Raw genomic sequence first — 27,530 nt, forward strand, 5'->3', positions numbered from 1 at the left:
TTTCGTTTCAGTGTTAATATATATATATAACTAAACATGCTCGACAATTTTTTGTTTTGTTAGTTGGTTACCAATTGATTTTAATAAATTACCTTATTGAGGGTTGACAATGTAAGTATAAAGTTACACAAAAATTAAAGATTCACGTATACATTAGATTGTTACTAAGATCTATACGTAATTCAGATTTCACAAATTTTTTAATAATTCCGAATCGTATTTATCCTGAATTACTCTTTGAGGTATTGAGCTTGGTTCTGGTGGTAAACCAATTTTTAAATTTGCGTCAATTACTATTTGATTTTTTATCCATAATTTTCTTTTATTTAAAATTGACGATTGTAATTTATTTGTTATTATTTTATTTATTTTTAATGATGTATTAAGTTGTGATTGTAAAGTATTATGTAATTGCTTCAATTCATCTAGGTTTTTGTTATCAACATTTATGTCTTCTTCTGGGGTGTAACTGGTAATTAATTCATTTGATTCTTTTGATAAATCTTCTATTATTCTATCACTATTTATATTTACTACTCTATCTGGATGTTCATATTGTATTTGTCTTTTAATTATATTTATGATTTGATTGTTCGGGTCAAGATTTATATTTGCATCATTCGCCTGTATTATTTGTTTTATTCTTAAATTACTTAATTTATATTGATTTAAATCAAATGGTAAATTCTCAATTGAATCTATTTCTCCTTTAACTACTTGTAAAAACTCTTGATTAAACCACCATGGCTGTTTTAACTTATAATCATTTCTAACTAATTCTCGAAATTTATCTTCTGTTATATCTTCAACACTTTGAAATTTTTCTTTAAATGATGGTAGTTGATCTTTAACAGTTTGTAAATTATGTGCTGCTTTTCTATGTTTTGTTAATGCATCTGCTCTTGTAAAATGTTTTTCACATTCCGGGATGGGACAAAAGAATGGTTTTTCTCCAGTTGGAGCTCTTGTTGTCATTGATTGTGTTAATAAGTGGTGTTGATTAGTACTTAAGTTTTGATAATCCAGGATCGTGTAAAAATTACTTTTTTTAATAAAAATAAATTTTTCAATTTTTTGTTTCAAATGAATCATATAACAATCAATTAAGATGTCACAGTTACAACTTGATATTTTACAAATTTTGGATAAGGAAGGATCTATTCCAAACTCATTAGATAATGCACAACTTTTAAAAATCAACCCCAATGACTTGCATTCAAATTTAAGTTCACTTTGGTCAAGAGAAATGATTCAATTTGATAAAATTGAAACTGATCATTGGATATTAACTAAAGAAGCTGAAGATTATTTAAAAGCTGGTGCTACACCAGAGATACAAGCTGTTGATGAAGTTTTAAAAGCTCTTGGGGGTTTAACTATTGGAGAATTGAAGAACAAATTAGGTGCAATTGGTGCAATAGGTCAAGGTAAAGCTTTTAAAAATAAATGGTTGAAGAAAGATGGAGATAAATTAATTGCAGAAGTTAAAGAATTACCAAAGGATGATGTTTTAATAGATTTAAAAGAAATACAATCAAAGGGAAATTTATCAGATAAATCAACGGTAACAGAATTGAAAAAAAGAAAATTAATTAATTTAACCAAGATAGTTGGATACAAAATTACAAAAGGTGAAAAATTTGCATTAGATATAAAATCATTAGAAACAGATATAACATCAGATATGGTTCAAAATGAAACTTGGAAAGATGCTCAATTTAAAGATTATAATTTTAATTCATTTGGTATAATGCCACAATCAGGTGCATTACATCCATTAATGAAAGTACGTCAAGAATTTCGTGATATTTTTTTTGCTATGGGTTTCACAGAAATGGCTTCTAACCAATATGTTGAATCTGGATTTTGGAATTTCGATACTCTTTTTGTACCACAACAACATCCAGCAAGAGATTTACAAGATACTTTTTATTTAAAAGATCCTAAAGTTGCAAAAGAACCAGAAGATAAAGAATATTGGGAAAATGTTAAACAAGTTCATCAAGATGGTAAATATGAATCAATAGGTTATAGATATCCTTGGAAAAAAGAAGAATCATTGAGGATGGTATTAAGAACTCATACAACTGCTACATCAGCTGCAATGTTACATAAATTAGCTAAGGATCCAAAACCAACAAGATTATTTTCAATAGATAGAGTTTTCAGAAATGAAGCAGTTGATGCAACACATTTAGCTGAATTTCATCAAGTTGAAGGTGTTATAGCAGGTTATGATATAACATTAGGTGATTTAATTGGTTTTATGGATGATTTCTTTGGTAAAATGGGTGTTGATAATTTAAGATTTAAAGCAGCATATAATCCATATACTGAACCATCTTTAGAAATTTTTGCATATCATAAAGGTTTAAAAAAATGGGTTGAAATTGGTAATTCAGGAATGTTTAGACCAGAAATGTTGGAAACTATGGGATTACCTAAAAATTTAAGAGTTTTAGGTTGGGGTTTATCATTAGAAAGACCAACAATGATTAAATATGGTGTTTCTAATATTAGAGAATTATTAGGTCATAAAGTTTCATTAGATTTTATTGAATCTAATCCTGCTGCTAGGTTAGATGAATTATTGTAGATATAAATATAATTACAATAAAATAAAATAGAGTAAAGAACTTTTTTTATACAGTATTTTTTTCTAATATGATAATGAAGCAACGTATAAACTGAATAAATCAAATTTTTTGAAAGAATTTGAAATTGCAAATTAGCTTTGATTATTTATGTAAAAATAATATTTATTACTTAAACTAATTAACTTATTATGAAACCTACTAATTTTTTTTTTTTTCTCCTTCACAATAAAATTATTTTCTCGTGCGAGAATTCGGTAGCGTACTTAATATCATAATTTTACTAAATTTTTTAATTATCACCAATTTTTCATCAATTCTTGACCAAAAAAAGCTCCAAAATTCATTCCAAGTCACCAATCAATACTTTAAGATGATATAAAGGGCATATATGATACCAGGGAGGTACCCAAGGATTGTAAGCAAAATGCAAATGAAAAGCGGCGAGGTACATCCTACTTCAAGAAACTTGACAATTTGGTTAGTATACGACATGTGGTAGCGCCTGGTAGCGCACGGTTTTATTCACGCGTCGCTACCAAATGTAATTAGCAATTTGTGATAAATTGTTGATTAAATTTGAGATGAATCCATTTACTCATTAATTCATCGTCGAAATTCCGTGCTATTTAACATTGTTTTAACATAAAACATAAATAGATTGTTAACATACAACACCAAGTGGTGGAAGAATGATTGCAAAAAAGATTTTAATAATATCTGAACAAGTGAAAGCCATTGTTAATTGATGAGTTGTATAATTGTTAAAAAAAATAGAGGAAATGTAAAAATAATTTCAAGGAAATCTAATCTTTTTATATATAAATTTAATGAAATATTAAAGGCTCATTTAAAAACAAATAGATCTTTTTTAATATTAACTTTGCTTTATTATGCGGCTATACTCTCTAATAATTTAGGCAATTTAAAGTAAATGGTTAATAAACTATATTTAGAATTGTAAGAACAAAAGGATGACAAGTAATTGGCAGCGCAATCAATTGATAAATTGCTATCTATAATCTTTCGTTAGTTAGAATATAGTTTATCCCACTTGATCATTATTTCATCGTCAAAATTTCATGTAATTGGTTTGTTTTTTATTAAATATAATGGATTAACTAAGAATTTTTAAGCCAATTTTTTCTTAGTATATTTCGAGATTTTTAATAAGCAACTTTAAATTTTTAAACTGTTTCCCCATAAAAAATTTGACTATTTATTAAGATTCTACCCCTTTCTTAATGATGTAATTATTAGACCATAAAAAATTTTAAAGTTGTTCAAAACTGTTGCTGCGGACGTTTGAATTATATTTACAATAGATGACTATTTTAAAACAATTATTTATATTATATATTTCGTACCTTAAAATATGTTTTTTTGAGTGATCTACATTTCATAATTTTGAATCTTTGTGAGTCCCCTAGATTTTGTGATTCTCTTTCGGGAATGTTAAAAGATTGCTCATATAATTATGAAACATGTCATGTCAAATAGATTTGTAATTACGTATTTGACAATTTGATGATTACAACGTGTCAAGAAGCAGTTAAATAATACAAACGCTCTTAACTTTAATTATTTTCAAAATCCAAGATGAATATAACCTGAGACGTTGTGCATTGGAACTGATGAGCATCTTACTTAATTTAAAATATTTTCATTTTATCATAAATAAATCATTATATTATTGTCATATTAAATAAGTATATACGTAAATTTCAAACTTTTTTATAACTTTATAAAACTGAATTCAAAAAAATCAAACAAATAAATAAACATGACAAAAAGAAACCTCAATTCAGTAAATTTTTGAATTGAATCTAATCTTTATGATGTCTAGCTCTATCAATTTTTTCATAATTAAAAATAGATTTTCTAAAAGGTTTACCATATTTAATAGTAGAACTTAAATTATGAAATTTTTCATTTGTTGAAATTTCTTCACTTGAATACATTTCTCCAACATCACACATTTTTGTATTTGTACCATTAAAAGATAAATTAAAAAAATTTATCATTTCTAATTTATGAAATTCAGTTGAATTTGATGTAATATAATATTCAGCTAAAATATCTGGATTTCTTTGTAATATCCACATTTTATCTTCTTCTGTTAAATTTTGTACTGTTTCTATTATATCTTGTCCTGGTTTTTTTAAAAATTCAAGTTGTTTTTCAGGTATCCATAAATTTAAAATATCAACAAATACAAATCCTCCATAAGTATAACTTTTTAAACCTTTTTCACCATATTCTGTTTTTAATAGTTGTTCTATATTATTTGGAACATAAACTGGTACACCACCTAATTTTGTAAATCTTAATGGGGATATTTCATCATATGAATAAAAATGTGATTGTCTACAATTATATATGGTTGATGTTTTACCTTGTAAATAATTTTTTTCAATTATTGAATCATATCTTGATGGTGGAACTTCATTGCTTACTCCCAAACCTGTAATATCAATATATGAACCAGTATCAATATCAATAAATCTTGCATCAATATGATTATCCTTATAAGATTTTGATCTATGATGTACCATAGTTGAACATTCAATAAAAAATTTCCCATAACCTTCAGTAATATCTTCAACAACTAAAGTTTGATTATATTTTTTACAAAATTCAACTAATTCAACTGCGGGCATTTGAATATCAATATCTTCATCAAATGGGAAAAGTAAAGCATTCCAATACCATGCCAATAATGGACCATGAGCTATCCAACTTATAATACCTTTTGTAGCTGAAAATTTATACCAATTTCTTAATATTCTATCCAATAAAATAGTTTCTCTAATTTGTAATTCTTCATTATTCCAACCTGGTTTATGAATTCTTAAAGCACCATTGAAAAATCTCCATTCATAATGCCAACCAGCATCTCTTTTATTTTCAGCAGTATTAAATTTTAATCTTGCCATTCTAAAATAAGTTGGTTCTTTTTTACTATTAAATTTATTAGCATATTTTATACCATCATAATACATTTTTTCTTTTCTTGTTAATCTTAATTCATTAATTTTAATAGGATCATAATTTAATTCATCATTTATTACCCTGTTTAGTTCATCAACTCTTTTATCATAATATTTAATCTGTACATCCATTTTATCTTGTTGATAATCAAATGCTGATTCTGGGATATATATTTCTGTAGGGTGTTGTTTGATCTTTGGTTCTTCAGGTTTTATGGTGTTAATAAATTTTTTGAATTCATTGATTGGATCTAACTCTATAATATCTTCATTGGCATCAATTTCATTATCTTCTAAATAATTTTTTAATAAGTTCCCATCAACTAATCTTTGTTTCCCATTAATTTGTGCTTCATAACAACCATTTTCACTTAAAAATATTATAGATAAAGGATTTATAGCATAAGTTAATAAATGAGATTTTCCCTCCAACATTCTAACTTCATTTGTTGCTTTATTTGTTGGTGATTTTTTAACTGCAAAACCAGGTACATAATCAATCAGTGGTAATTGCATTAAATCTAATTCATCTTCCATTATATCAATATTATTTATACAATAATCATGAATTTTTGTAGGAATATGATGAGTTTGTTTCATATATTCACAAGTTTTTCTTTGTTTTTGAGGTTTCATTAATTCTTCATTTAAACTTGTTATATCTACCCAATCTTGCCATGCAAATGGGATTACTATATTATCTTTTTTTGTAGGATCATTTGTTGGATTTTTTTGAAGGTATTGATTTTTAATTTCTGATAAATATATTGATAATGTTAATCTTGGATCATAAATTATAGCTGGTTTATCTACCCAATATTCAGGTAAAAATTCTGTTTTATTAATTAAAATTTTATTGTCTGTTATTTCTGTTTTGGTTAACCAATGGTCTGGATTTGTTTCAACATCTTTTAATAACCATTGAATTTTTTCTTTTGTTGTTTTTGGGTATGATGTTTCAATTGTTATGGTGGTGGTGGTGGTTGGTTCTTCATTTGGAACTTTTATAATTTTTGGTATATCATCTAATGAAAACCCACCTTTTAAACCAAAATGATATTCATTTTTATGATTTGGAGCTGGTTTTAATATATTTTGTTTAAGATATAATTGTTTATTTGATTTACTTTTGTTTTTTTTAAATTTGATTAATTTTGATATTAGAATTTTTTTCTTCCCCAAGAATAATGGTATACAAATTATATTTATTAGTATTAATACAAATATTAAATACTTTAATAGTTTTTTTCTAACTGTTATATGATGATTTAGTTTCATTTAATTGTACATTATTGATATAGATATGAAATTGAGAAAAGTATCAAATTTTGGAAGTGAATGAATTATAAACAAATTTTTCTTCACTTCAATTATAATAAAATTTAACGTAAATAAAAAATAATATATTAATAAATAAATTAGAAATTATACAGAAATAGAAAAAATAATTTTTATATAATATATGAAAAAAATTCAAGTGTCACAAGATTTATAATCAACAGATTTATATCTTCTTACACTGTAAATCTATCTATATTTTATAACGGAATAAATAATTTGATTACGGGAAAAAAAAATTTTCCAACGTATCTCGAGGAAAAATAATAAAATTTTTAAATATTAAAATTTATAAAAATAATTAATATTCTATACATAAAATGTAAAAAAGGTTAAATTTAAATAGATTGCTTTTAACTTTAGAAGAATAAGATTTTTTTAGTTTTTGACATTTCCAAAAAAAAAAAAAAGGGAAGACTTAAAAAGTTTAAAAGTTTAAAATAGCGGTTATGTCATAACTCATTTTGAGAAGGGTATATTATATTGATTGATATAATTTGGTAACATTGAATCTAATAGTAGTAATTGCAATGTAAACATCAATTCGTTAAATCGCGTATATTATAATACAAATTATTATAATTTAAATATACAATTTTAAACAAATATCTTCATACTTAAAAGATAAATATCAAACTTGAAATTCTCTTTACATTTATTTATTTTTTCTTATCTTAAACGAAATAAAAATTTTTATTTTAACATTAAAAATTAAACAAAAAAAAAAGAAAAATATAAAAATACTAATATAATTAATATCTTATTCATTTCTAATCTTTATTACATTTTAAAGTTGATATTTTATTTTTATATTTGATATCTAATAAAGATTAGATCTTGTATCATTTTATAATCAGTAAATAAAATCTTACTAATATTTCAATGTGTATCATCAGCCATGATTTTAAGATCTATTTAATTCTCCCCTTTCTTTCTTCGTAATTTTTAATTTTTAACTCTAACCAAATAAAATTTCTTTTTTTTTAATTCTTTTATTACACAAAAGAATGAATTGACTATTTTAGCAAATTTTGTCACACGACAATAATATTTAATTTAAGGCTAATGCAACAAAAATTATTAAGAAAATTTGACAACCAAAAAATTATAATTTCAATAAAGATATCATTTTTAGCTCGAGGGGATTCATTCATTAATTCATTCGTTTTATTTATATGATAATATAGTATTCAATATTATACAACACAATATATAAAATGTTTGATTTAAAACTACTACGAAATTTATTTATTATTATATTACTTATAAATTTATATTATTTCAATATTTATTATAAAAATCAAGAAGAACTATTAAAAAAATTAGAATTAGAACATCATTCCTCGATAAATTATAATACTGATGATTTAATACCTTTTAATAAAGATTTAGATTATCATTTATTATCAACTGAAGAAAAAATTTCTTATTTATTATATAAAGTTAAAGTAGATAATGATAATTATTGGTTAGCTAAAACTGATCCTGAACATGTTTCAATAGATATAAACCCAAGAAATTATTTACCACCACCATCAATAGAAGAGTCTGAAAATCAACTATCGCCTTCTTCTTCATCATCAATTAATAAACAAAAACCTGTTACAACTTGGGCTAATAAATCAGAATTATTTTATGAACCAAATTTCATACTATCAATATTCTTAGATGAATTAAAACACCAACTAATTACCAAAAACCCCCAAAATGAAAAACAAAAAGATCATCTTATAAAAATGCCTTTTGCATGGGAAGATTGGGTAGATTTAACTATGCTTAATGAAGAAATATTAAAACCTATAGATGAAAAAAGAACTTGTAAATCATTACAATCAAAAGTTAATAAAAAAACAAAATATCCTAAATGGTGTAAAAATTTAATAGATTTAGATGATGAAGAAATTGAAGAAATTGGTTTGGCAGTTGAAGATTTACCTGGTTTCATTGTTAATAGTTCACCAATGAATAAAGCTCATCATACAGAAGTTATGTTACAAGGTAAAGGTCATTTATTAACTTCACAAGAATTACCAAATTCTATAATATTTTTAACAAAAGATGGAACTTATGAAACTCAAATTTTGGGTACTAGAAAAAGGTTAGTAAGAACAGATTTATTACAAAATTATTTAACAAGAAGAAATTTACCTAATGATACCACAATAACATTAAACCCTCAATTAGAATATAAAGCATTATTAGAAACTATACCTGCAAGACCATTGAATTTAGAAGATGATATATATAGAATGAGACAAATTACAAGACAAACTGAATTTAATGCTTCTAGAATGTTATATTTAGATAAAGATGCTTTCCATTATAAACAAGAATCAATAGATGAACAATTAAGTAATTATGAAGTAAGATTAAATAAAATTGAAACTGCAATAACTAATGAATTAAAATATGATCGTCAAATAATAGAATCAAACAAACTAAATAGAAAAGAAATTAATCATTATAATGGATTAAAAACTGCAAATAAATATTCAGTAACAAATGAACCAACATATTATAAATTAGCAACTTTAAAAAAGTCTAAAAGTAATCAAGATGCAGGTTGGCATTATGAATGGAGATTTTTTAATGGTGCATTACGTTATATAAAAGATGAAACTTGGACTGTTCAACAATTAGAAGTTAGAGAACAAATTATATTAGATAGATTATTACGTAATTGGTTTAGATTTGCAGAAGAAAAAGGAATAATTAGTTGGATAGCTCATGGACCTTTATTATCTTGGTATTGGGATGGATTAATGTTTCCATTTGATATTGATATTGATATTCAAATGCCAAGTTCAGAATTAAATAGATTATCATCAAATTATAATATGACTCTTGTTGTTGAAGATTTAAGTGAAGGATATGGTAAATATTTAATTGATTGTTCAACTTTTTTACATCATAGAGATATAGCAGCAAAAGATAATCATATTGATGCAAGATTTATTGATGTTGATTCTGGTACATATATTGATATAACAGGCATTGGTATAAATAATGCCAAACCACCACCAGAATATGATGGATATATTAAAACAAAACAAAAACAAGGAGAATCCATAGAACTTTATATGGATAGAAGAAAACATTGGCTTACATATGAAAAAATAAGTCCATTACATTATTCAATGATTGGTGGTGTACCAGTATATGTTCCCAATGATATTATGTCAATGTTAAATAATGAATATTCAGGTGGTACAAGATCTTATTATTTTGATGGTTATTATTTTGTTCCATGTTTAAGATTATGGTTACAAGAATCTAAATTAAAAAACCTCTTTAGGGACAAATATCAATCAAAAACAAAAGAAAGTGAACAAGAAAAAATTATAGAACTTATAAAAAAAATGAATAATGATGATAAATTAAAATTATTAGAACAAAATAATGATATTTTAATTGAATATTATTTAACTCATAAATTAACAAATTTACATAATAATGAAAAAAAATTCATGTTAGATCATTCATTACAATTATCAATTTCAAATTTAAAAGAAAATGAAAAATATCATGAATTAACATCAAGATTTAAAATGGGTCCTCCATTACGTAAAAGTCTTTATGATTTTGAATATTTTGAAAGATTTAAACATATGTAAATTTATACTAACTTTTTTAATGATTTTATGATGATGTATTTTTATACTTATATTTATTAATAGAATAATTTTATTAGATTTAAAAATGAATTGTAATTCTCTCGTGGTAAAAATATTCAAGCTTTTTTTTCATCAGTGAATGCATTATGTATTTGAACTTCCAGTAGGAGTGTCAAATTGGTATTGTGAAGAAGGTTTCAAAAGAAATTTCATGATATTTACCAATTGATGAAAACAGCTTCAAATAATTATAGTTTTTGTTCGTCCATTAACTTTTGTATACTACCCATATAAGTTAACTATGAGCTTTTATACATAATATATCTTAGATAAGTCATGAATATACCGTATAAAGAAGGAGAAAAACCAATGAATGATGACCACAACTCAAGAGATAGAATTCAATCATATGTTTCAAAATAAATTGAACTTCAAGGATTAGTATTGTAATGATGAAAATTTACAATGACTCTAGCTTAGATGATGCGCTATGCGAAAGGGGTCCATTTTTATTTTATCATTTTATCAAATGTAACATAACCATATATGTCAAATTTGTGGCTTATAATTTTCTTAAATTTTGGTATTAAAATTTGTAATATTTGTAATATTGTTGCAACTTCCGTTTTTACATTCACATATTCACAACTCAAAATCATCTAATTTGATAAATTTAATTCTTCTCAGCTATATTTACTAATTATTTACTTGAAGTGGTTAATTTAATTTAAACTCGATATGTTTTAATATTTACTCAAAATCTGAAACACGAAAGTGGTTACAAAAACAAAAATTGGCTAAATGCAAGGTAAATTTCTTAATTTTTTGCCAACCACTTTTTTAAATTATTATTTTCACGACTTTCTAAAAACAACTACTTCAATTTGAAGACAATGATTATTACAGATTTACCAATTACAAGCATTTGATCAAACTGTTTCAGGTGTCACTTCTAGTAAATTTTACAAATAATCATTTAAATTTTTTAAGTACTTTACCAATAAATCAAGTTTACAACTCTTTTCAGAACCCAATAACAAAGAAAGTTATTTTTTTTTAGTTGATAATAAGAGTTCAAAAAATTAATATTTATTTTATATTATAGTAGTTTCAACAATTGAATTAATTAATTTACTCAATAGTGAAGAATTTAAAGTTGGTTATTTCAAATATTTAAAAATTGAATTAAGTAATTACCTCAAAACTCCAATTTATATTTTCCCACTTTCAATTAAACCCAATAAAAAATCCATTGTCAGTTGTTATAAACTTTGATGTTGCTAAAATATCAGATTTACAAAATTATTTGAAAAATTTTTACTACAAAGTATTTTCATTATCAGATCTTCAACAATCATTTCATACATAAGATATTACTATTTTAGCAAGATCAATGAATTTCAAACATGCCAACACATTTTTTCTCCAATGTTGGTAAATTATTGGATTTAAGTGTTTCATTATGGTTAATATCATTTATTAGAATTCAAGATTTTTGGTGAAACTATTGACACACAATTTAAAAATTTATTTCAAATTGTTGAAGATGATTTAATTTGTGTTTAGTTCCAAATGCTGAATTTGGTGATAAAAAAATTAATCATCCTGATCTTGTTTCACAAAACAAATTCACAAAAATTTTATTAAGTGCTTATTCAAGTTTTGAAAAAGGTATTTTAATTTCCATTGATTTAAAATTAATTACTATTGATGATTTTGATTGGGGTGAATTGGAATATAAAATTTATTTTGAAAATGTTTAAGTGGAAAATTTAATGGTAAACTTACAATTAATGATGCGTAATTTACTGCTGAAAAATTAAATTTATAAAGTGAAAATCAAATTCAAGTGGAACTTCAGCAACTGTAGAAGATTTATGTACTAATGACATGTGAGAAGCTAGTTGGCTAGAATTAAGAACGAACAGATAGAATATTAGAAATGAAATACTATCAGTACTAATTAAATTTAATCTTCAGTAGCTTTTGATATTTTTCAAAAAGTCGTAGACTTTACTTTTTGTTTAAATCCAAATGTATTTATACAAATTTGACATGTTCTATGCATTTGTTTTTAGTTGCAAAATACAATTACAATAGTTAAGCAAAAAAGTACAAAAAAGTAGTGCAGAAAATGCAAAAATGAATAGTTATGAAATTACACCAATATTGATAAAACACGTAAGAGTACTCATACTCATCAAATCTACAAAAAACAATGTTTAAATACGCGTTTAAACAACCAATAAGACGTTTATCATACATCAACTACATAAGACCATATTCACGTTATACAAAATCCCAACCACTTAAAAAAATAATAGAAGATGAAGATGCAGAAATTATAGATTCACCGACATCATCATCAACTTCAACCACATCAACTATAACATTCAATGATTCACCAATTGAAAATTTAGATAAACCTGCTACATCGCCAATAATAGACTGGTCTGATTCATATCATGGATTAGGATCACAACCCTTCCCCAGAGAAATAAGTGATATTTTATTAGCTCCAATAGATGATTTAGATATTGAAATTAAACCAGATGGATTATTATATTTACCAGAAATTAAATATAGAAGAATCCTAAACAAAGCATTTGGTCCAGGAGGTTGGGGTTTAGTACCACGTACAGAATCACATATTACAAAACAACAAATATCAAGAGAATATGGATTAATATGTCATGGTAGATTAATTAGTATAGCTCGTGGAGAACAAGATTTTTTTGGTGGTGAAGAAAAAATTACAACTGCTTTAGAAGGTTGTAAAAGTAATGCATTAATGAGATGTTGTAAAGATTTAGGTATTGCAAGTGAATTATGGGATCCAAGTTTTATAAGAAAATGGAAATCTAAATATTGTGAAGAAGTATTTGCTGAACATGTTGTTAATAAAAAGAAGAAGAAATTATGGAAATTGAAAAGTTTAAAGAAATTGGAATATCCTTATAAACAGATTTAGTTACAAAATTTAATAGATGTATATAGTATAATTTATAAATATGAAATGGTTAAAAAATTATCCAAGCTCTATGTCAAATACAATGATCTACATTTCTCTACTTCTCATTTATCGTCTTTCATCATTTATTATACAATACACTTTCAACTAATCACTTTTTTTTTCAATAACTCTTGATCTACCAATAACATTCAAATCTTCAAAAGTTTCAGTAGCAGGTCTTCTACTCCAAACATCCCAAAATTGTTGTTGAGTCAAATCTTTATTACTTTGATCTAATTCATATCTAACATTTTTAACTGGTGAACTAGTAGATTGAGCCCAATAAGCTCTATCTATTATTGTTGCAGCTGTAGTTCCTAAAAATCCAGTTATTATTTTAACTTTTGGAGGCATTGATTTAAAACCTAAACTTAATATTAAAGTATTTGCACCAGTTAATCCCCAAAATATATTCCAACAATCATTTTTTTCTCTTAAATTAGCTAATGATGATTGTAAACCTTTTGCTACTGTTATAAAAGTTATTGCTGAAATTGGAATAGTTAATTTGAAAGTAGTTCTTTTCCACAAGTACAAAAAAGCATATGATCCTACAGTTGAATAAAAACCAAATCTAAATAATTCACTAACTTGTTTTTTAGTATCTATTGGTTGCCATTTTGGATACCCTATTCCTCTACTAAAATTTGCAAGAGGATTTGGATATTTTGGTGGATTTATCTCTATGATTCCTGATTCTGACATTGTGGTTGTGTTGATGGTGGTGATTGGTGATTATGGTGGTTGAATTGGAATTGTGTTTGGTCTATATAATCGATGTCTCAATACTTAATTTTTCTTAATCCAATCAAATATTTTAATTTTGTAATAACTGAACTTGTCGTAACAAATTTTTCGCGCCATTTTAAGTCAAAATATTTTATCTTGGGACAGCAAAAATACGCACCTTTTAAAAAGTGGTTGCAATTCATTACTCAATTCGGAAGTCTAGACTTTCTGCTATTAATAAAATTTTTTAAGTTATTTTTCTTTTTCAAAACTGATTTTAATATTCTACAACCAAAATTAGAATAATCAATACCACCACCACCAAAAATGTCAACAATGAATAAAGTATTAGCCATAACAGCAGTAGCAGCAACTGCCATAACAGGATACGCCATATATTTTGATTATCAACGTAGAAATTCAGTCAATTTTAGAAAATCATTGAAAAAAAAACAAATTAAACAAAATAAACAAAAAGAAAAAGAATTAAAAGAATCAAAACAATCAAAATTAGATTCTGTTAAAAAGGCTCTTATTGAAGATTTAAAATCAAATCCAATTCCAACTGATTTAAATGAAAGAGAAGCATTTTTCATGGAACAAGTTGCAACTGGTGAACAAAAAGCAAAAGATAATCATTTAGATGCTGCTATATGTTTTTATAAAGCTCTTGCTGTATATCCAAATCCAACTGATATTTTAGGTGTATATCAAAAAACAGTACCTGAAGAAGTTTATGAATTAGTTGTTATGATGGTTGCTATTGCTCCAACTCAAAATATTTCAAGTATATTAAATAAAAATCCTGCTGAAATGAAACCAACTGAAGAAGATTTAGATTAAAGAAAGTAAATGTTATGAGGCTCAAATGAAAAATAAAGTTATGTAAATAGTAGTATTGGTAATAGTTTCCTTCATTTTTTTATGTATAGAGTAATAATATAGTAACAAGAATACATCGGTTTGGAAGAAAAAAATCTTGTTGAATTTAAGTCTAATTAAGCAACTAGTCAACATCTGGAAGTAATCGACTACCTTAATGAAAGAGATCAGTCATTCAAAGTTGAACTTCCTCTTTATGACTTGCGTTGTTAGTTATAAATATCTGGATCTGAGTTTTGGTAGCGAACCCCCAGATTTTTAAATTTCTAAGATGAACCCCCCTTTTTCTCACCAACTACAAATTGAACTATTGTAAAATTAAAATTAAGTGTTTTTATTCTATTGAAATTTATTTAAAAAATTATAAACTATACTTTATTGATAAGAAGGTGGAATTTCAATTGAATTTAATCGTTGATCATTATTATGTCTTTTATGATAATTATTTATAGCTTTTTCTTGAGCTCTAAATACTCCATCTAAAATATTTATAGCAGTTTCTTCATCATAACTATATCTTATAAAAAAATAATGTAAATAAGTAATTATTGAAAATAATATTGTTGTTATTGTATAACCTATAAGTACTAATATTTTTAATGTACATTTTTGCCATTGAGGTGTTTTTGTGTTTGATGAATTTAAAGATTGATCAGTTGATGAACGTGAAATATCTTGAATATCTTCTTCTTCTTCTTCTGTGGTGGTTGTAGTGCTTGCTTGATTTAGACGAGATCGTATTATATTTTGTGAAGTATCTATATTAGTATTAGTTGTTAAATCCGGTGATGATAAATCATTCCAGCCTTCTTCTTCTCCATTTAATTCTTCATTATTATTGTTATTATTATTATTATTATTAATTGAACTCATTTTGTTATAAGATTGATTGTTGAAATCTGAATTGAAGTATGTAACGCTTTTTTAAAAAGTTCAATTAATTGAATTTATTTTTAGACTTATTTTCTAAAATTGAATTAAACCTGAATATTTTTGAAAAAGAATTGGCAAGTTTAAAAGTATTTATTAATTTATTAAATTAATAATAATATGTTCTATATCCGGAGTTTTTATATAAAATCTGGATTTATTATTGTTGATTTATTATTGTTAATTATTACTATTATTTATTATTATTAAATTAATATGTAATGTATAAATTGTTAAATTATTATGCTAAATTTTCATGTGAAATTTTGAAATTATTTTCTAATCATTCGAATTCCAAATTTTAATTTTGCGTTTTGGTCTATCGTTTAAATTTATTTATGCTTTCAAATTTATGATTTTATTATTGAGTTCAAAAAATTGAATTATTTTAACAAAAAAGTATTATTATTATATTGAAATTGACGAATTTAGTAATTAAAAAAGATACATTTATTCAAGCATTTAAAACTCGTCATTTTTTTTCTTTCTATTCGTTTGTCAAGTCGATTTTTTATTACTACGTTTGATTATCTGGCAACTGAATATGATATAGTGTGGATGCTTAAAAGTTCGTGACTAATACGTGTTTATTCAGCTTGTGGCTTTACGTTCCTACTAGTCTTGGTGGGTTAAATGTAGTTGAAGGTTGTCAAAATAGTCATTACTTTTAATTTGGTTGACAATTTTTTAACAATATGAAATATACATTAAAATTTATAAAAACAAAAAAACTTCTCGTATTCCAGCTCCCTAGTGTTATTTCACAATAAATTAACTTATTGTTGTATCAGAGCTAATTATTTACAACACCGTTTGACCTAAATTAATCAGATTTTGGTATTCTTGCTTAAAGTTCATGCTATAAACTTCTCACAATAATTCAACCCAAGGTTTTGTAAATTGATTACTCACTACTTATTGATTCTGAGCGTGATCTTTTTCTATTAATTGATTATATGCTTCAAGTCAATGCGATTCTAGACCATCATGCATGTCAAATTTTGGTCGATAAATCAAGTTTAAGTAATACTGGTAATTCTAAAAACACAGTCCCGGTTGATTAGTTGAGGCAGATACCAATTAAAGAAAACTTTAACTAGTCAATCGACTTAAGTCATTAGCAGAAAACCGTCTTAAACGAGCGCATATATGATCAAATTTAAAATTTTCATAACCATGGAGATTTCCTTTGAATTTGTGTAATGATTTGAAACAAAATTTTGATCAGATCCAAAATGAGTTGACCTTCAAAATAGTTAAATTTAAACTACTTCAAGGACGAATACCCATCGTCAGTCAATCTCAAAGCAGATTTTTCTCGCTTCTTAATTTTGACAAGACCAATTACCTAATTCATTTTTAAAAACGCTCGCTATGTGCATTCGCAAGCGGAATTAAACAATTTTTTGTCATTGATAAATTGCGTAAAAGAATAAGTTTGCTCACTAAACAAGTAAATCTATTCTTTTTTTTCTCGAATTTCAAAAATACAAGAGAGAAGAATAAAGAGAGAGGAGTAACGTTTGGACCCTTGTTAATTGGACCTTGCAGTTTTCATGCATTTCATCGCCAAATTAATATAAGTCGACTTTAACCCGTTTGGTAGCTTTAGCATGACTAAAAAGTTATTTCGAACCCACAGTTTTGTTTTTTTTTTTTCACTGAAAATTTCTATACTTTTACAATTTCTACAAGCAATTTCTACAAACTTAAGTTAAACAACCACTTAAAAATGGGTAAATCAGTCAATTTAGCAATTATAGGATCAGGAGTAGTTGGATCAGCTTACATCAATCAATTAATAAATTCAAAGTCTAAAATTACATTTAATGTAATTTATTTTGCAAAAAATTCAAAAGATGCAATTTATAATCAAGATTATAAACCTATTAATTTATCTAATTGGAAATCGCAATCTTATAAACCAATATTAAATTTAGATGAATTAATTAAATATTTACATAATTCTCCAAAACCAACTATTTTAATTGATAATACATCAAATGAAATCATTGCTAATAATTATCCAAATTTTTTAAAAGCAGGAATATCTATTGCAACACCAAATAAAAAAGCATTCTCATCAAGTTTAAAACTTTGGGATGAAATTTTTGAAGCTGCTGAACAAGATGAGAATGGGTTAGTATATCATGAATCATCAGTTGGTGCAGGATTACCAATTATTGGACCATTAAAAGATTTGGTAGAAACTGGAGATAAAGTAGAAACTATTGAAGGAATATTTTCAGGTACTTTATCATATATTTTTAATGAATATTCAACAACTGAAGAATCGAATGTTAAATTTTCAGACATTGTTAAAAAAGCTAAAAAATTAGGATATACTGAACCTGATCCAAGAGATGATTTAAATGGATTAGATGTTGCTAGAAAAGTTACTATATTAGCTAGAATTTCAGGTTTTAAAGTTGAAAATCCAACTAGTTTCCCAGTTGAAAGTTTAATTCCTAAACAATTAGAAAATGTACAAACATCAGAAGAATTTTTAGAAAAATTATCACAATATGATGATCAAATTCAAAAATTAAAAGATGAAGCTTTTGCAAAAAATCAAGTTTTAAGATTTATTGGTAAAGTAGATAATTTAAATAATAAAGTATCAGTTGAGATTGGTAAATATTCATTTGATCATCCATTTGCTTCATTAAAGGGTAGTGATAATGTTATTGCTATAAAAACTAATAGATATCCTAATCCTTTAATTATACAAGGTGCTGGTGCTGGTTCTGAAGTTACTGCTCATGGTGTTTTAGCAGATACTATTAAAATAGCAGAAAGAATTGCCAAATAGATTATTAATTCATTAAATCATTATATTTAAAAAAAATACTTAAACTAAATACATTGTGAAATATATAAATAAAGCATTCTATCCTTCATACTCTCATCAATAAAGTAGAATTTTTAGTTGTTTCTGAAGCCACTGCAATTCAAATTTCTCCAAATGACGGATATGAGTCACATCTGTGGTGGGCTGTATCCCAGACATATTAAGCTTGTTGATTAAATAATGCTTTTTTCTTTAAATATTAAAAAACAAATCAACCTTACTAAATACTTAAATCAATTTCTCCTTGCTTTCTCAATAGTTCTAAAACTTTCTTAAAATTTTTCACCTTAACAGCTGCATTGAAATGCAAACATATAAATGTGGTGCTTTTGATCTCTCAATATAACAATTGATATTTCAGTAGATTGAATTAAATTCTGGTATAATTTAATAAGTTGTAAAAAAATAGCCAATTAAGTAAACCAACCAACTAATTAATTCATAAATTATAAAACTTCCAAATAATCAACTAATCAAACTGTAACTCAAATTACATTTTCATTAAATCATCAACTTTTTTAATTAATTTGTGAAATAAACTTTTCTTTCCAAGACAATTTAGCATCTCTAAATACTTCTCTCAAAAACTCTTCATTTTGACAAGCAGCTCTAAAATTCAACATAATTTTTTGAGAATCTAAATGTAATGCTCTAGTATTTGTTTCATAATCTCCAGCAACTGGTGAAATCGAGGAATTTACTCTAGTAACATGCATATTATTTGGAGCTAAAAAAAAATCTCCATTATCTCTTAATTCAACAATATAAAATCCTGTCTTGTGAATAAATTGTGCATATTGGAAAGATGGTTTTCCCCAACTATATGTTATATCTATATTATCTTTTGAAAAAAATGAAGTAGCTCTATTATCTAATAAAAAATCTAGTTTTTTTAAAAAATATAAATGATAATAATATTTATTTGATGCTATTATTTTGAAATCATCAAATTCTGGATCTATCCATGGATTAAAACAAAGTTTTACTTCAACAAATGAATGAAATGGACTTAATTTTGGAATTGCACATAATTCTTTCCATGGTGTTTCAACTAATTTTAATCCATGTCTTTGACATAACCTTGACCATGCAGTGATTGTATCTTCAACAAATTTATTTGTAGTATTTAACCATTGAATTCTTATATGATAACAATGTTCAGGGTTATGAACTCTATCAAAATGAACAGTTATTAATTCTGGTCTATATGATTTTTTTAATGGATCAACATCAAATTTAATTGATCTACTTAAAATAAATTTCCGACGTTTTCTTTCCAATGATGATGATTCAGAAGCTGCTAAGTTTTGTGATGACGTTATTTTCGTGAGTCCACTTTCTAATCCCAGTAATTTTGGAGATGCATTACTTTTGGGAGTTAATGATCCATCTCTTTTAAACCAAGAACTTCTAGATTTATCAATTTTCTCAAAATATTCTTCTTCAAATTCATAGAAATAATAACCATCAATGAAACCATGTCTTGATTCAACATGTTTAAATAAACCTTTAGATTGGAGTGATTGACCATATGTAGTAGCTTCTTCTCTTGTATTTATATCTTCAAAACAATCAACTAGCCAAGTAACTAATTCACTTCCAATAAAGCATTGTAAATGAGTTTTGAAATGCCAGGTTCTATCAGTTAATTTTAATCCAGTTTCTGCATTTTGTAATTCAGAAGCTAATTCTGTTAATTTTATAGACTTATTAAATCTCATATTATCTGGAATCATTAATGTTGGTTGATTTCCTGTATTGTCGAAATTTTCAGCTTCTTGTGTTAAAAAATCATATAAATTACCAGTATAAAAAATAACATCAGAATATCTTTCATTTGATTTGGTGGCCGAGGTCTTACATTTCCCTTTTTCAATCACTGCTATTAATTTTCTTAATCCTTCAACTCTGATTTCTTCCGCATTTAAATGTTCATTACTTAAATAGTAAGCATTTTTGGGTATTTCTGCAGGCATAACTACAAATTTCATTTTATGAAATTCTTTCTTATCTTCGGGCATTGCATCATCAAAACCAGCTAATAATTGATCAAATTGATTCCAATTATATTTTTGTGGCTGTGCAGCTATAGCATCTACTTGAGTTGGGGTATATTCATCAGCATATCTTGTTCTTACTAGGGGAAAATATGGTTGAGTTTTTCTTTGTCCTAATGTAATTTTTTTGGAATCTTCTTGATCTGTTTTACGATAAAGTTGAACATTCAAATTACCATTATAATCATAATAAATACGATGAATTTCATCATCTAGTGATAAATAAATAATTGAGCCTAAATAATCTTTCGGGAAATACTTTATAATTGAGTCTGCATTACCTGAAGGTTTTCTTTCAACTTCTGCTTTTTTGACCCTATCTCCGTAACAAATTTGGAAACCCAACATTAATCTTAATTGAATCATTTCTCTCATTAAATCAGAAGAACTTTTAAGTTCTAGATAATTTTCAGAATTTAGGTATACTGAGTAATTTTGAAAAGTATAATCCTTTTGTAATTGTTGTTGTGTGGGAAAAACTCCAGTAACTGTAGGTAATGAAGCGGGAGCTTGGAATGATCTCCATTTAATGATTTTTCTTTGTATTTTATTCGGAAATAAATTACTCCATCTACTGATTGGTGCTTTTTGTAAAATATTATTGGTGATTTCTCTTGAAGGGTTACATATTTCAATCCAAAATGAACTATATGGTAGTTCTTTTTCTGGTTCAGTTAATGAAGGCATTTTATCTCTAAATTTTTCACTGGTTCTTCTTTTTTCGTCTTTTATTGTAAATAAAGTTTCACTTTTTATAATTCTTGGAGAACTTGCATCTTTTCGATACGTTTCAATTTGTTTTGAAGCTATTGAAGGCGTTGGTGATGTAGCTTTTTCTTCACTGTTTTTATTAATGTTGTACAATTTAGATAATGCTGATGCATCACTAGGGAAAGCAACTACCCCTGACGCCAGTTGGGTTGTGGTGGAACTATTAGCAGGTAACAATGAAGTTCTATTATTAAAAATCAAAGAAAGTGTAGCTTTTGAATCTTTAACTTCAGGTGCTTTAAATTTAGGTTCTTCTTTTTTGAATTCAATTTTTTCTTTTCGTCGTATTGGTTTAAAAATTGATTCATCATATTTATCCATAACTTCACCTACATCTTTATTGATATGTAATCTTGAAATTCTTGCATCACTTGCTTCATTTTCCATAACTCCCATCATTTGTAATTCATATATCTTACATCGAGGAATCCATTGATTATCATCTGAACGGTCTTTATAAAATGATACATCACACCATATAGGAACACAATGACATACTTTACCGTCTCTTAAAAATCGAAATAATGGAGTTACATGTAATGGTGGTTGACTTAAACAAATGATATCTAGGCTTGTATCTATACTTGATATTTTCCTACTAGTTTCTAAAAGTAAATTAAAATCAACATCAAACAATCCAGTTCCAGGAGTAATTAACATGAAATGACTTAAAGAGTGTTTCAAATCTGTGTTTCTAAATCTATCATTAAGTAGTACTAATCCAACATTAACAGCTTCTAAAATATTCCCCTTTATTGATGGTAATGTTTGCCCCGGCATCAGATAATTCTGTAGTTCTTCTTTATTCAACATACAATCTCTTTTAAAATTTGCAAATTCTAATCTTAAATTTGCCATAATTCTATCCCAATGCATAATATTAACTTGATCAACAACTACTCTAAAATAATCTTGTCTTTGAGGCGGTCGTTCTCCTGGTAACAAATGTGTCCATGGTATGTCTGTTAAATCTATACTCGTGAATAAAACTATTGTAATGGAATGATGAGTACCTTTATCTCTCCATCTTCTAAAAATTTTGGGGAATAAATTATTTACTAATTTATGAAACATAATTTCTCCATTTTCTTCAAAATTCCACATCTCTCTAGAAAGTTGTATAAGTACCGTAAGTTTTGCACTTTCACTTCGATAAATAATTTTAGTTTCTTTACTTATGTATCCTGAAAATACTTTTCTACCATTTTTATACATATATTTGACAATCCCAGTTCTATTATTGAGGTAAGATAATCTTTGTTCGGTATAACAACAACCACCCATTAATGAAGAACTAAATTGCCACATTGCATCTCTTGATAAATTAACATCTTTTATGAATATTTCCATTGAATCAACTGCTACTGAATCTAGTTTAGTTAATTTTCTTATTTGTACTAGACTTCTTGGTGCTAAATCTAATAATTTTTGAAATGGATTTGACATAAGGGAAAGTTGTGATTTTCTATCCAGTGGTTTTAATTCAGGTGTATCATTTTGTTCTCTTATGTTTTTTTGATTTATTTTAAAAACTAATCTTTTAATAGGTTGTTCTAAACTTGTTAATTCCAAAATTTGACCTGATTGTACACCTCCAGCGAATGCATTTGAATCTATAAGTATATCTTCTGGTGTTGTTCTAATCTCATGAAACCATAAATTAACTTGAATTGGTTTATCTTCAATTTGTTGTGGTTGTGATTCAACTTTTTTGGTTTCCACGTCATGATTATTTCTTCGACTAACTGTTATAGATGATCCTTTACTTTTATTTACACCGTTGGATCCAATTGTTATACTTGCATGATTAGCTGACATTCTAGGTTGACTACCTTTTGTTGGTGTTATGATCCTTGCATGTTGCATTTAATACTTTGATTTGGTATTGGTTGTAAAAAAAAATTTATTTGGGACTATAAATTTACGAGACCCCAAATATTGAAGATCAACTAAAAAATAAAATGTTATACAGGTTTAGATATGACAATACTACTTGACTAGTACTTGCACTAAATATTATCAGTTTGATTCTATAAAACATATATATATATATACTATGCAACTTTTAAAAAACTTTCAATCTTGAGTTAATCTTAGTTCTCTTATAAGGTTTATTTATCACTTCCATCTATTTACAAAATTTTAAAACAAATTCATCTATAAAATATTGATGAAATCTATAATCATCTGAAAGTTCTGGATGAAATGAAGTACCTAGTATTCTACCTTGTCTAACAGCTACTATCAATTCTTTATCACCATGATAATTCTGTAATTTATACAATATTTCAACAGGTGCAGGATTGTTGTAATTATTTCCATTTTTATTAAATTCTCCATCTAATATTTTTGTAACTACTGGTGCTCTTATAAATATAGTTGGAAAATCATTACAACCTTCAATAAATTCACTAAAATCTAATTTTTTTTCAAATGAATCAACTTGTCTACCAAATGCATTTCTATTAACTTGAATATTTAATCCACCAAGACATTTTTGATCTTTAACTCCATTTAAAATATCTTTTGATAAAAAAATTAATCCTGCACAAGTACCCCAAATTGATTTGGATTCATCTGCTATAAAATTATATAAATGTGGTAATAATTCTGTTCTTTCTGCTATGTATGACATTGTACTACTTTCTCCACCTGGTATTACCAAAGAATCACATTGATTTAATTGATCTTTTGTTCTAACTTGTATAATATTGAATGAATAATTTAAATATTGTTGTTCATTATTAGTTATAGCTTTTTTAAAATATAATTCATGTTCAAGAAATGCTCCTTGTAAACTTAGTACACCAATTGTTATATTCTTGGTCTTTGTCATTATAAATAGGTATTAAGTTGTTGCAAAATTGAGATCAGAAGAATGGAATTAAATTTGAAATATGGTAAAATGTGACCTTTTAGTATAGTATAAATAAAAATACATAAACACAAAATCAACTCTATTAACAATTAAATAAAAGTCAACTTAAACGCATAAAATTTTTCAATTCTTATCAATTAAATAAAAATTACAAGAAAATTTAATGAATCAATTTTATGACTAAGAAAAAATCTATGTATTGACGAATTAAATAATTAAAAGAAAAGTATAATAAACTATTAACTCTAAGCCATATAGATGTAATTAAATTAACTCTGTTAATTCATGACTCTTATATTCACGAATATATGAATATTCGGATAAGTTTATTAATAGAAATATATTACATCAATTGTTAATGATTGACATATGCATTATATAAATAATGTAATTAATAATAAAAAAATAAAATAAAAAAAATAAAAAATAATGCGGGGCAAGTATCCGTTTATTTCCTTAAATTTTTGAGTTTTTAAAATCTTAAATTAAGATCTATATTGTATTAAAATAGACTCTGTTTTTATTAATAGAATATGGCAAATGAGTAATTAAATTTCTATTGAAAGTTCTACTTTAATAATCATGATATAACAATGTTAAACTAATATGGTTATCCAAATTAACTATTCAAATGACTCAACAATTAAATTAAAAATTTGAAACAAGTTTTAATTTTTTTTATTTACGTAATCTCAATAGTTTACACAAAAACACAAAGGAAGTCAAAAAGAGTAATTGTTGCAAACGATTGAAATTTTTCAAAATTTTTCAATATATATTTAATCAAACTAATATATCATTTCTTTTAATCAATACTTCATTTAAAGGTTTTGAAATTAACCAAATCAATAATACTTAGCTTATCAGGCTCAACTAACCTATTTATTTTGCATATAACAGATAGTAATAAATTTATTGCTACAAATCAACTAATTTAACTCAAAAAATGTCAGATTTTAAATTAAAAAGTGGATTAGCTCAAATGCTCAAGGGGGGTTGCATAATGGATGTAACTAATGAGGCCCAAGCTGCTCTTGCTAGTAAAAGTGGAGCAATTTCTATAATGGTTCTTGAAAAAGTTCCAAGTGAATTAAGAAAAAATAATCAATTAGCAAGAATGAGTGATCCAAAACTTATAAAAGATATAATGAATTCAGGTATAACTATTCCAATAATGGCAAAATGTAGAATTGGTCATTTTGTTGAAGCACAAATTTTACAAGCACTTGAAATTGATTTTATTGATGAATCTGAAGTTCTTAGTTGTGCTGATTATAGTGATCATATTAATAAAAATAATTTTAAAGTACCTTTTGTATGTGGAGCTAGAAATTTAGGTGAAGCATTAAGAAGAATTAATGAAGGTGCAGCAATGATTAGATGTAAAGGTGAAGCAGGTACTGGAGATGTTTCATCAGCTGTAACTCATATCAAGACATTAACCAAGGAAATTGCTGAAGCTCAAAAATTAACAACAGAACAAGAAAAAATAGAATTAGCTAAAGAATTAAGAGTTCCAATTGAATTAATTAATGAAGTTATTAAATTAGGTAGATTACCAGTTGTTACTTTTGCAGCAGGTGGGATAGCAACACCAGCAGATGCAGCTTTATTAATGCAATTAGGATGTGATGGAGTTTTTGTTGGTTCTGGGATTTTTAATTCAAAAAATCCTGAAAAATTAGCAAAAGCTATTGTTAATGCTGTTACTCATTATAATGATCCTGTTAAATTATTGGAATATTCTACTGATTTAGGTGAATTAATGCATGGTACTCCTATTGATACTATTAAAGAAGCTGATAGATTAGAAAAAAGAGGTTGGTAAAAAAAATGTAAATAGAATTAAATTTTTAAAATGAAAATATATATATATATGTTAGTGTTCTAAGACATTGTTGTTGAAAAACATTTGTAGATGTTATATTAATTCGTCTGTTTCGCTAATATAAGAAACTTCTAATTTGAATGCAATGAATGTATATTGATGTTGTTGTTCATGCGTCTCTATAAAGACCAAGCACAACACAGGCATAATTCATGTTTGAATAGAATCAACAAGATAAATGGATGAAAAATTTTAACCAAACCATAATAAGATAAACCCATACAATCGATAAAATATTCATTGGCATTTCAAACTTTCCTGAATTAAAATATGGATTCAATCTAACACAACTTGATAACCATCCAGGATCGTTTATCATATCTTTGAATACAAAAAAAAAAATTCTTTCGGAACTCTAACCAACAAAGGAATAGTATTGAATAAAATACCAATATTGTTTCCAGCAGCAACAAGTCTAATAAACAACTCTAGCAGTAAATGCATTAACAAATTAACAACTCACAAATTTTCCCAAAAATACCAAATAACAATGAAATGTCTAAGGTGTATAGTCCTAATACAACTCTATCAAAGCCAAAATCAAAACAATAACAACATAGGTAGAACTCAAATAAGCAAAACACCAAAACATATTAGAATATTAATTCTTGATTAAATCAAGCATTCTTTTAAAAAATTCTAGACACTAAAGAATGAGCTGAAGAATGTGAATATATACCAGTTTATTTCGCCAACGAAAAGCCAAAAAAATCAAATGAAGAATATTATGAACAAAAGTCCACATATTAGTCCTGGACTACCACCCATACTAATGATAACGTTAAGATGAGTACCTATATCCAATGCTGATCATATTAATATTATTTGAAATGAACAAGTTGATAATAGGTTGAAATTTTTGTTCCAATTTTTTATCTTAATTGATCTCTATAACTGCTATTGTTTAATATATTTTCTCAGTCATTTGTGAATTTGAATTGGTGACTTATCAAATTTGAGAAATGTTCAATATGAATCATTTTGACTAATCTAAT

The 27,530-nt window shown here is 25.8% G+C and overlaps 12 protein-coding genes across 12 annotated transcripts; 6 read left to right on the forward strand and 6 right to left on the reverse strand. All coding sequences in view use genetic code 12, as the record gives it.

Annotated features, from left to right (window-relative positions):
* Positions 1-189: 189 nt before the first annotated feature.
* On the reverse strand, positions 190-975 carry KGF54_002711 (uncharacterized protein; the record flags this gene model as incomplete). The annotated part of the gene is made up of 1 exon (XM_051763221.1): positions 190-975. One exon carries the CDS (start codon positions 973-975, stop codon positions 190-192), a length of 786 nt encoding a protein of 261 aa, XP_051620082.1.
* A 133-nt stretch (positions 976-1,108) lies between these two features.
* Positions 1,109-2,596, forward strand: FRS2 (phenylalanine--tRNA ligase subunit alpha; the record flags this gene model as incomplete). Its single annotated transcript, XM_051763222.1, has 1 exon — positions 1,109-2,596. One exon carries the CDS (start codon positions 1,109-1,111, stop codon positions 2,594-2,596), a length of 1,488 nt encoding a protein of 495 aa, XP_051620083.1.
* A 1,824-nt stretch (positions 2,597-4,420) lies between these two features.
* Positions 4,421-6,862, reverse strand: KGF54_002713 (uncharacterized protein; the record flags this gene model as incomplete). The annotated part of the gene is made up of 1 exon (XM_051763223.1): positions 4,421-6,862. One exon carries the CDS (start codon positions 6,860-6,862, stop codon positions 4,421-4,423), a length of 2,442 nt encoding a protein of 813 aa, XP_051620084.1.
* Positions 6,863-8,139: 1,277 nt separating this feature from the next.
* KGF54_002714 (uncharacterized protein) lies at positions 8,140-10,536 on the forward strand (the record flags this gene model as incomplete). Its single annotated transcript, XM_051763224.1, has 1 exon — positions 8,140-10,536. One exon carries the CDS (start codon positions 8,140-8,142, stop codon positions 10,534-10,536), a length of 2,397 nt encoding a protein of 798 aa, XP_051620085.1.
* Positions 10,537-12,754: 2,218 nt separating this feature from the next.
* On the forward strand, positions 12,755-13,507 carry MGM101 (Mgm101p; the record flags this gene model as incomplete). The annotated part of the gene is made up of 1 exon (XM_051763225.1): positions 12,755-13,507. The coding sequence occupies one exon, from the start codon at positions 12,755-12,757 to the stop codon at positions 13,505-13,507; it is 753 nt and encodes a 250-aa protein (XP_051620086.1).
* A 147-nt stretch (positions 13,508-13,654) lies between these two features.
* On the reverse strand, positions 13,655-14,254 carry KGF54_002716 (uncharacterized protein; the record flags this gene model as incomplete). The annotated part of the gene is made up of 1 exon (XM_051763226.1): positions 13,655-14,254. The coding sequence occupies one exon, from the start codon at positions 14,252-14,254 to the stop codon at positions 13,655-13,657; it is 600 nt and encodes a 199-aa protein (XP_051620087.1).
* Positions 14,255-14,605: 351 nt separating this feature from the next.
* Positions 14,606-15,121, forward strand: TOM20 (Tom20p; the record flags this gene model as incomplete). Its single annotated transcript, XM_051763227.1, has 1 exon — positions 14,606-15,121. The coding sequence occupies one exon, from the start codon at positions 14,606-14,608 to the stop codon at positions 15,119-15,121; it is 516 nt and encodes a 171-aa protein (XP_051620088.1).
* Positions 15,122-15,535: 414 nt separating this feature from the next.
* Positions 15,536-16,033, reverse strand: KGF54_002718 (uncharacterized protein; the record flags this gene model as incomplete). Its single annotated transcript, XM_051763228.1, has 1 exon — positions 15,536-16,033. The coding sequence occupies one exon, from the start codon at positions 16,031-16,033 to the stop codon at positions 15,536-15,538; it is 498 nt and encodes a 165-aa protein (XP_051620089.1).
* Positions 16,034-17,822: 1,789 nt separating this feature from the next.
* Positions 17,823-18,902, forward strand: HOM6 (homoserine dehydrogenase; the record flags this gene model as incomplete). Its single annotated transcript, XM_051763229.1, has 1 exon — positions 17,823-18,902. One exon carries the CDS (start codon positions 17,823-17,825, stop codon positions 18,900-18,902), a length of 1,080 nt encoding a protein of 359 aa, XP_051620090.1.
* Positions 18,903-19,459: 557 nt separating this feature from the next.
* On the reverse strand, positions 19,460-23,635 carry IML1 (Iml1p; the record flags this gene model as incomplete). The annotated part of the gene is made up of 1 exon (XM_051763231.1): positions 19,460-23,635. The coding sequence occupies one exon, from the start codon at positions 23,633-23,635 to the stop codon at positions 19,460-19,462; it is 4,176 nt and encodes a 1,391-aa protein (XP_051620091.1).
* A 262-nt stretch (positions 23,636-23,897) lies between these two features.
* SNO1 (putative pyridoxal 5'-phosphate synthase) lies at positions 23,898-24,605 on the reverse strand (the record flags this gene model as incomplete). Its single annotated transcript, XM_051763232.1, has 1 exon — positions 23,898-24,605. The coding sequence occupies one exon, from the start codon at positions 24,603-24,605 to the stop codon at positions 23,898-23,900; it is 708 nt and encodes a 235-aa protein (XP_051620092.1).
* Positions 24,606-25,593: 988 nt separating this feature from the next.
* SNZ1 (pyridoxine biosynthesis protein) lies at positions 25,594-26,475 on the forward strand (the record flags this gene model as incomplete). The annotated part of the gene is made up of 1 exon (XM_051763233.1): positions 25,594-26,475. The coding sequence occupies one exon, from the start codon at positions 25,594-25,596 to the stop codon at positions 26,473-26,475; it is 882 nt and encodes a 293-aa protein (XP_051620093.1).
* Between the last annotated feature and the right edge of the window lie 1,055 nt (positions 26,476-27,530).

This window comes from Candida jiufengensis, assembly GCF_024610255.1.
Source record: "Candida jiufengensis strain CBS 10846 chromosome Unknown scaffold3, whole genome shotgun sequence".
NCBI lineage: Eukaryota > Fungi > Ascomycota > Pichiomycetes > Serinales > Debaryomycetaceae > Lodderomyces > Lodderomyces jiufengensis.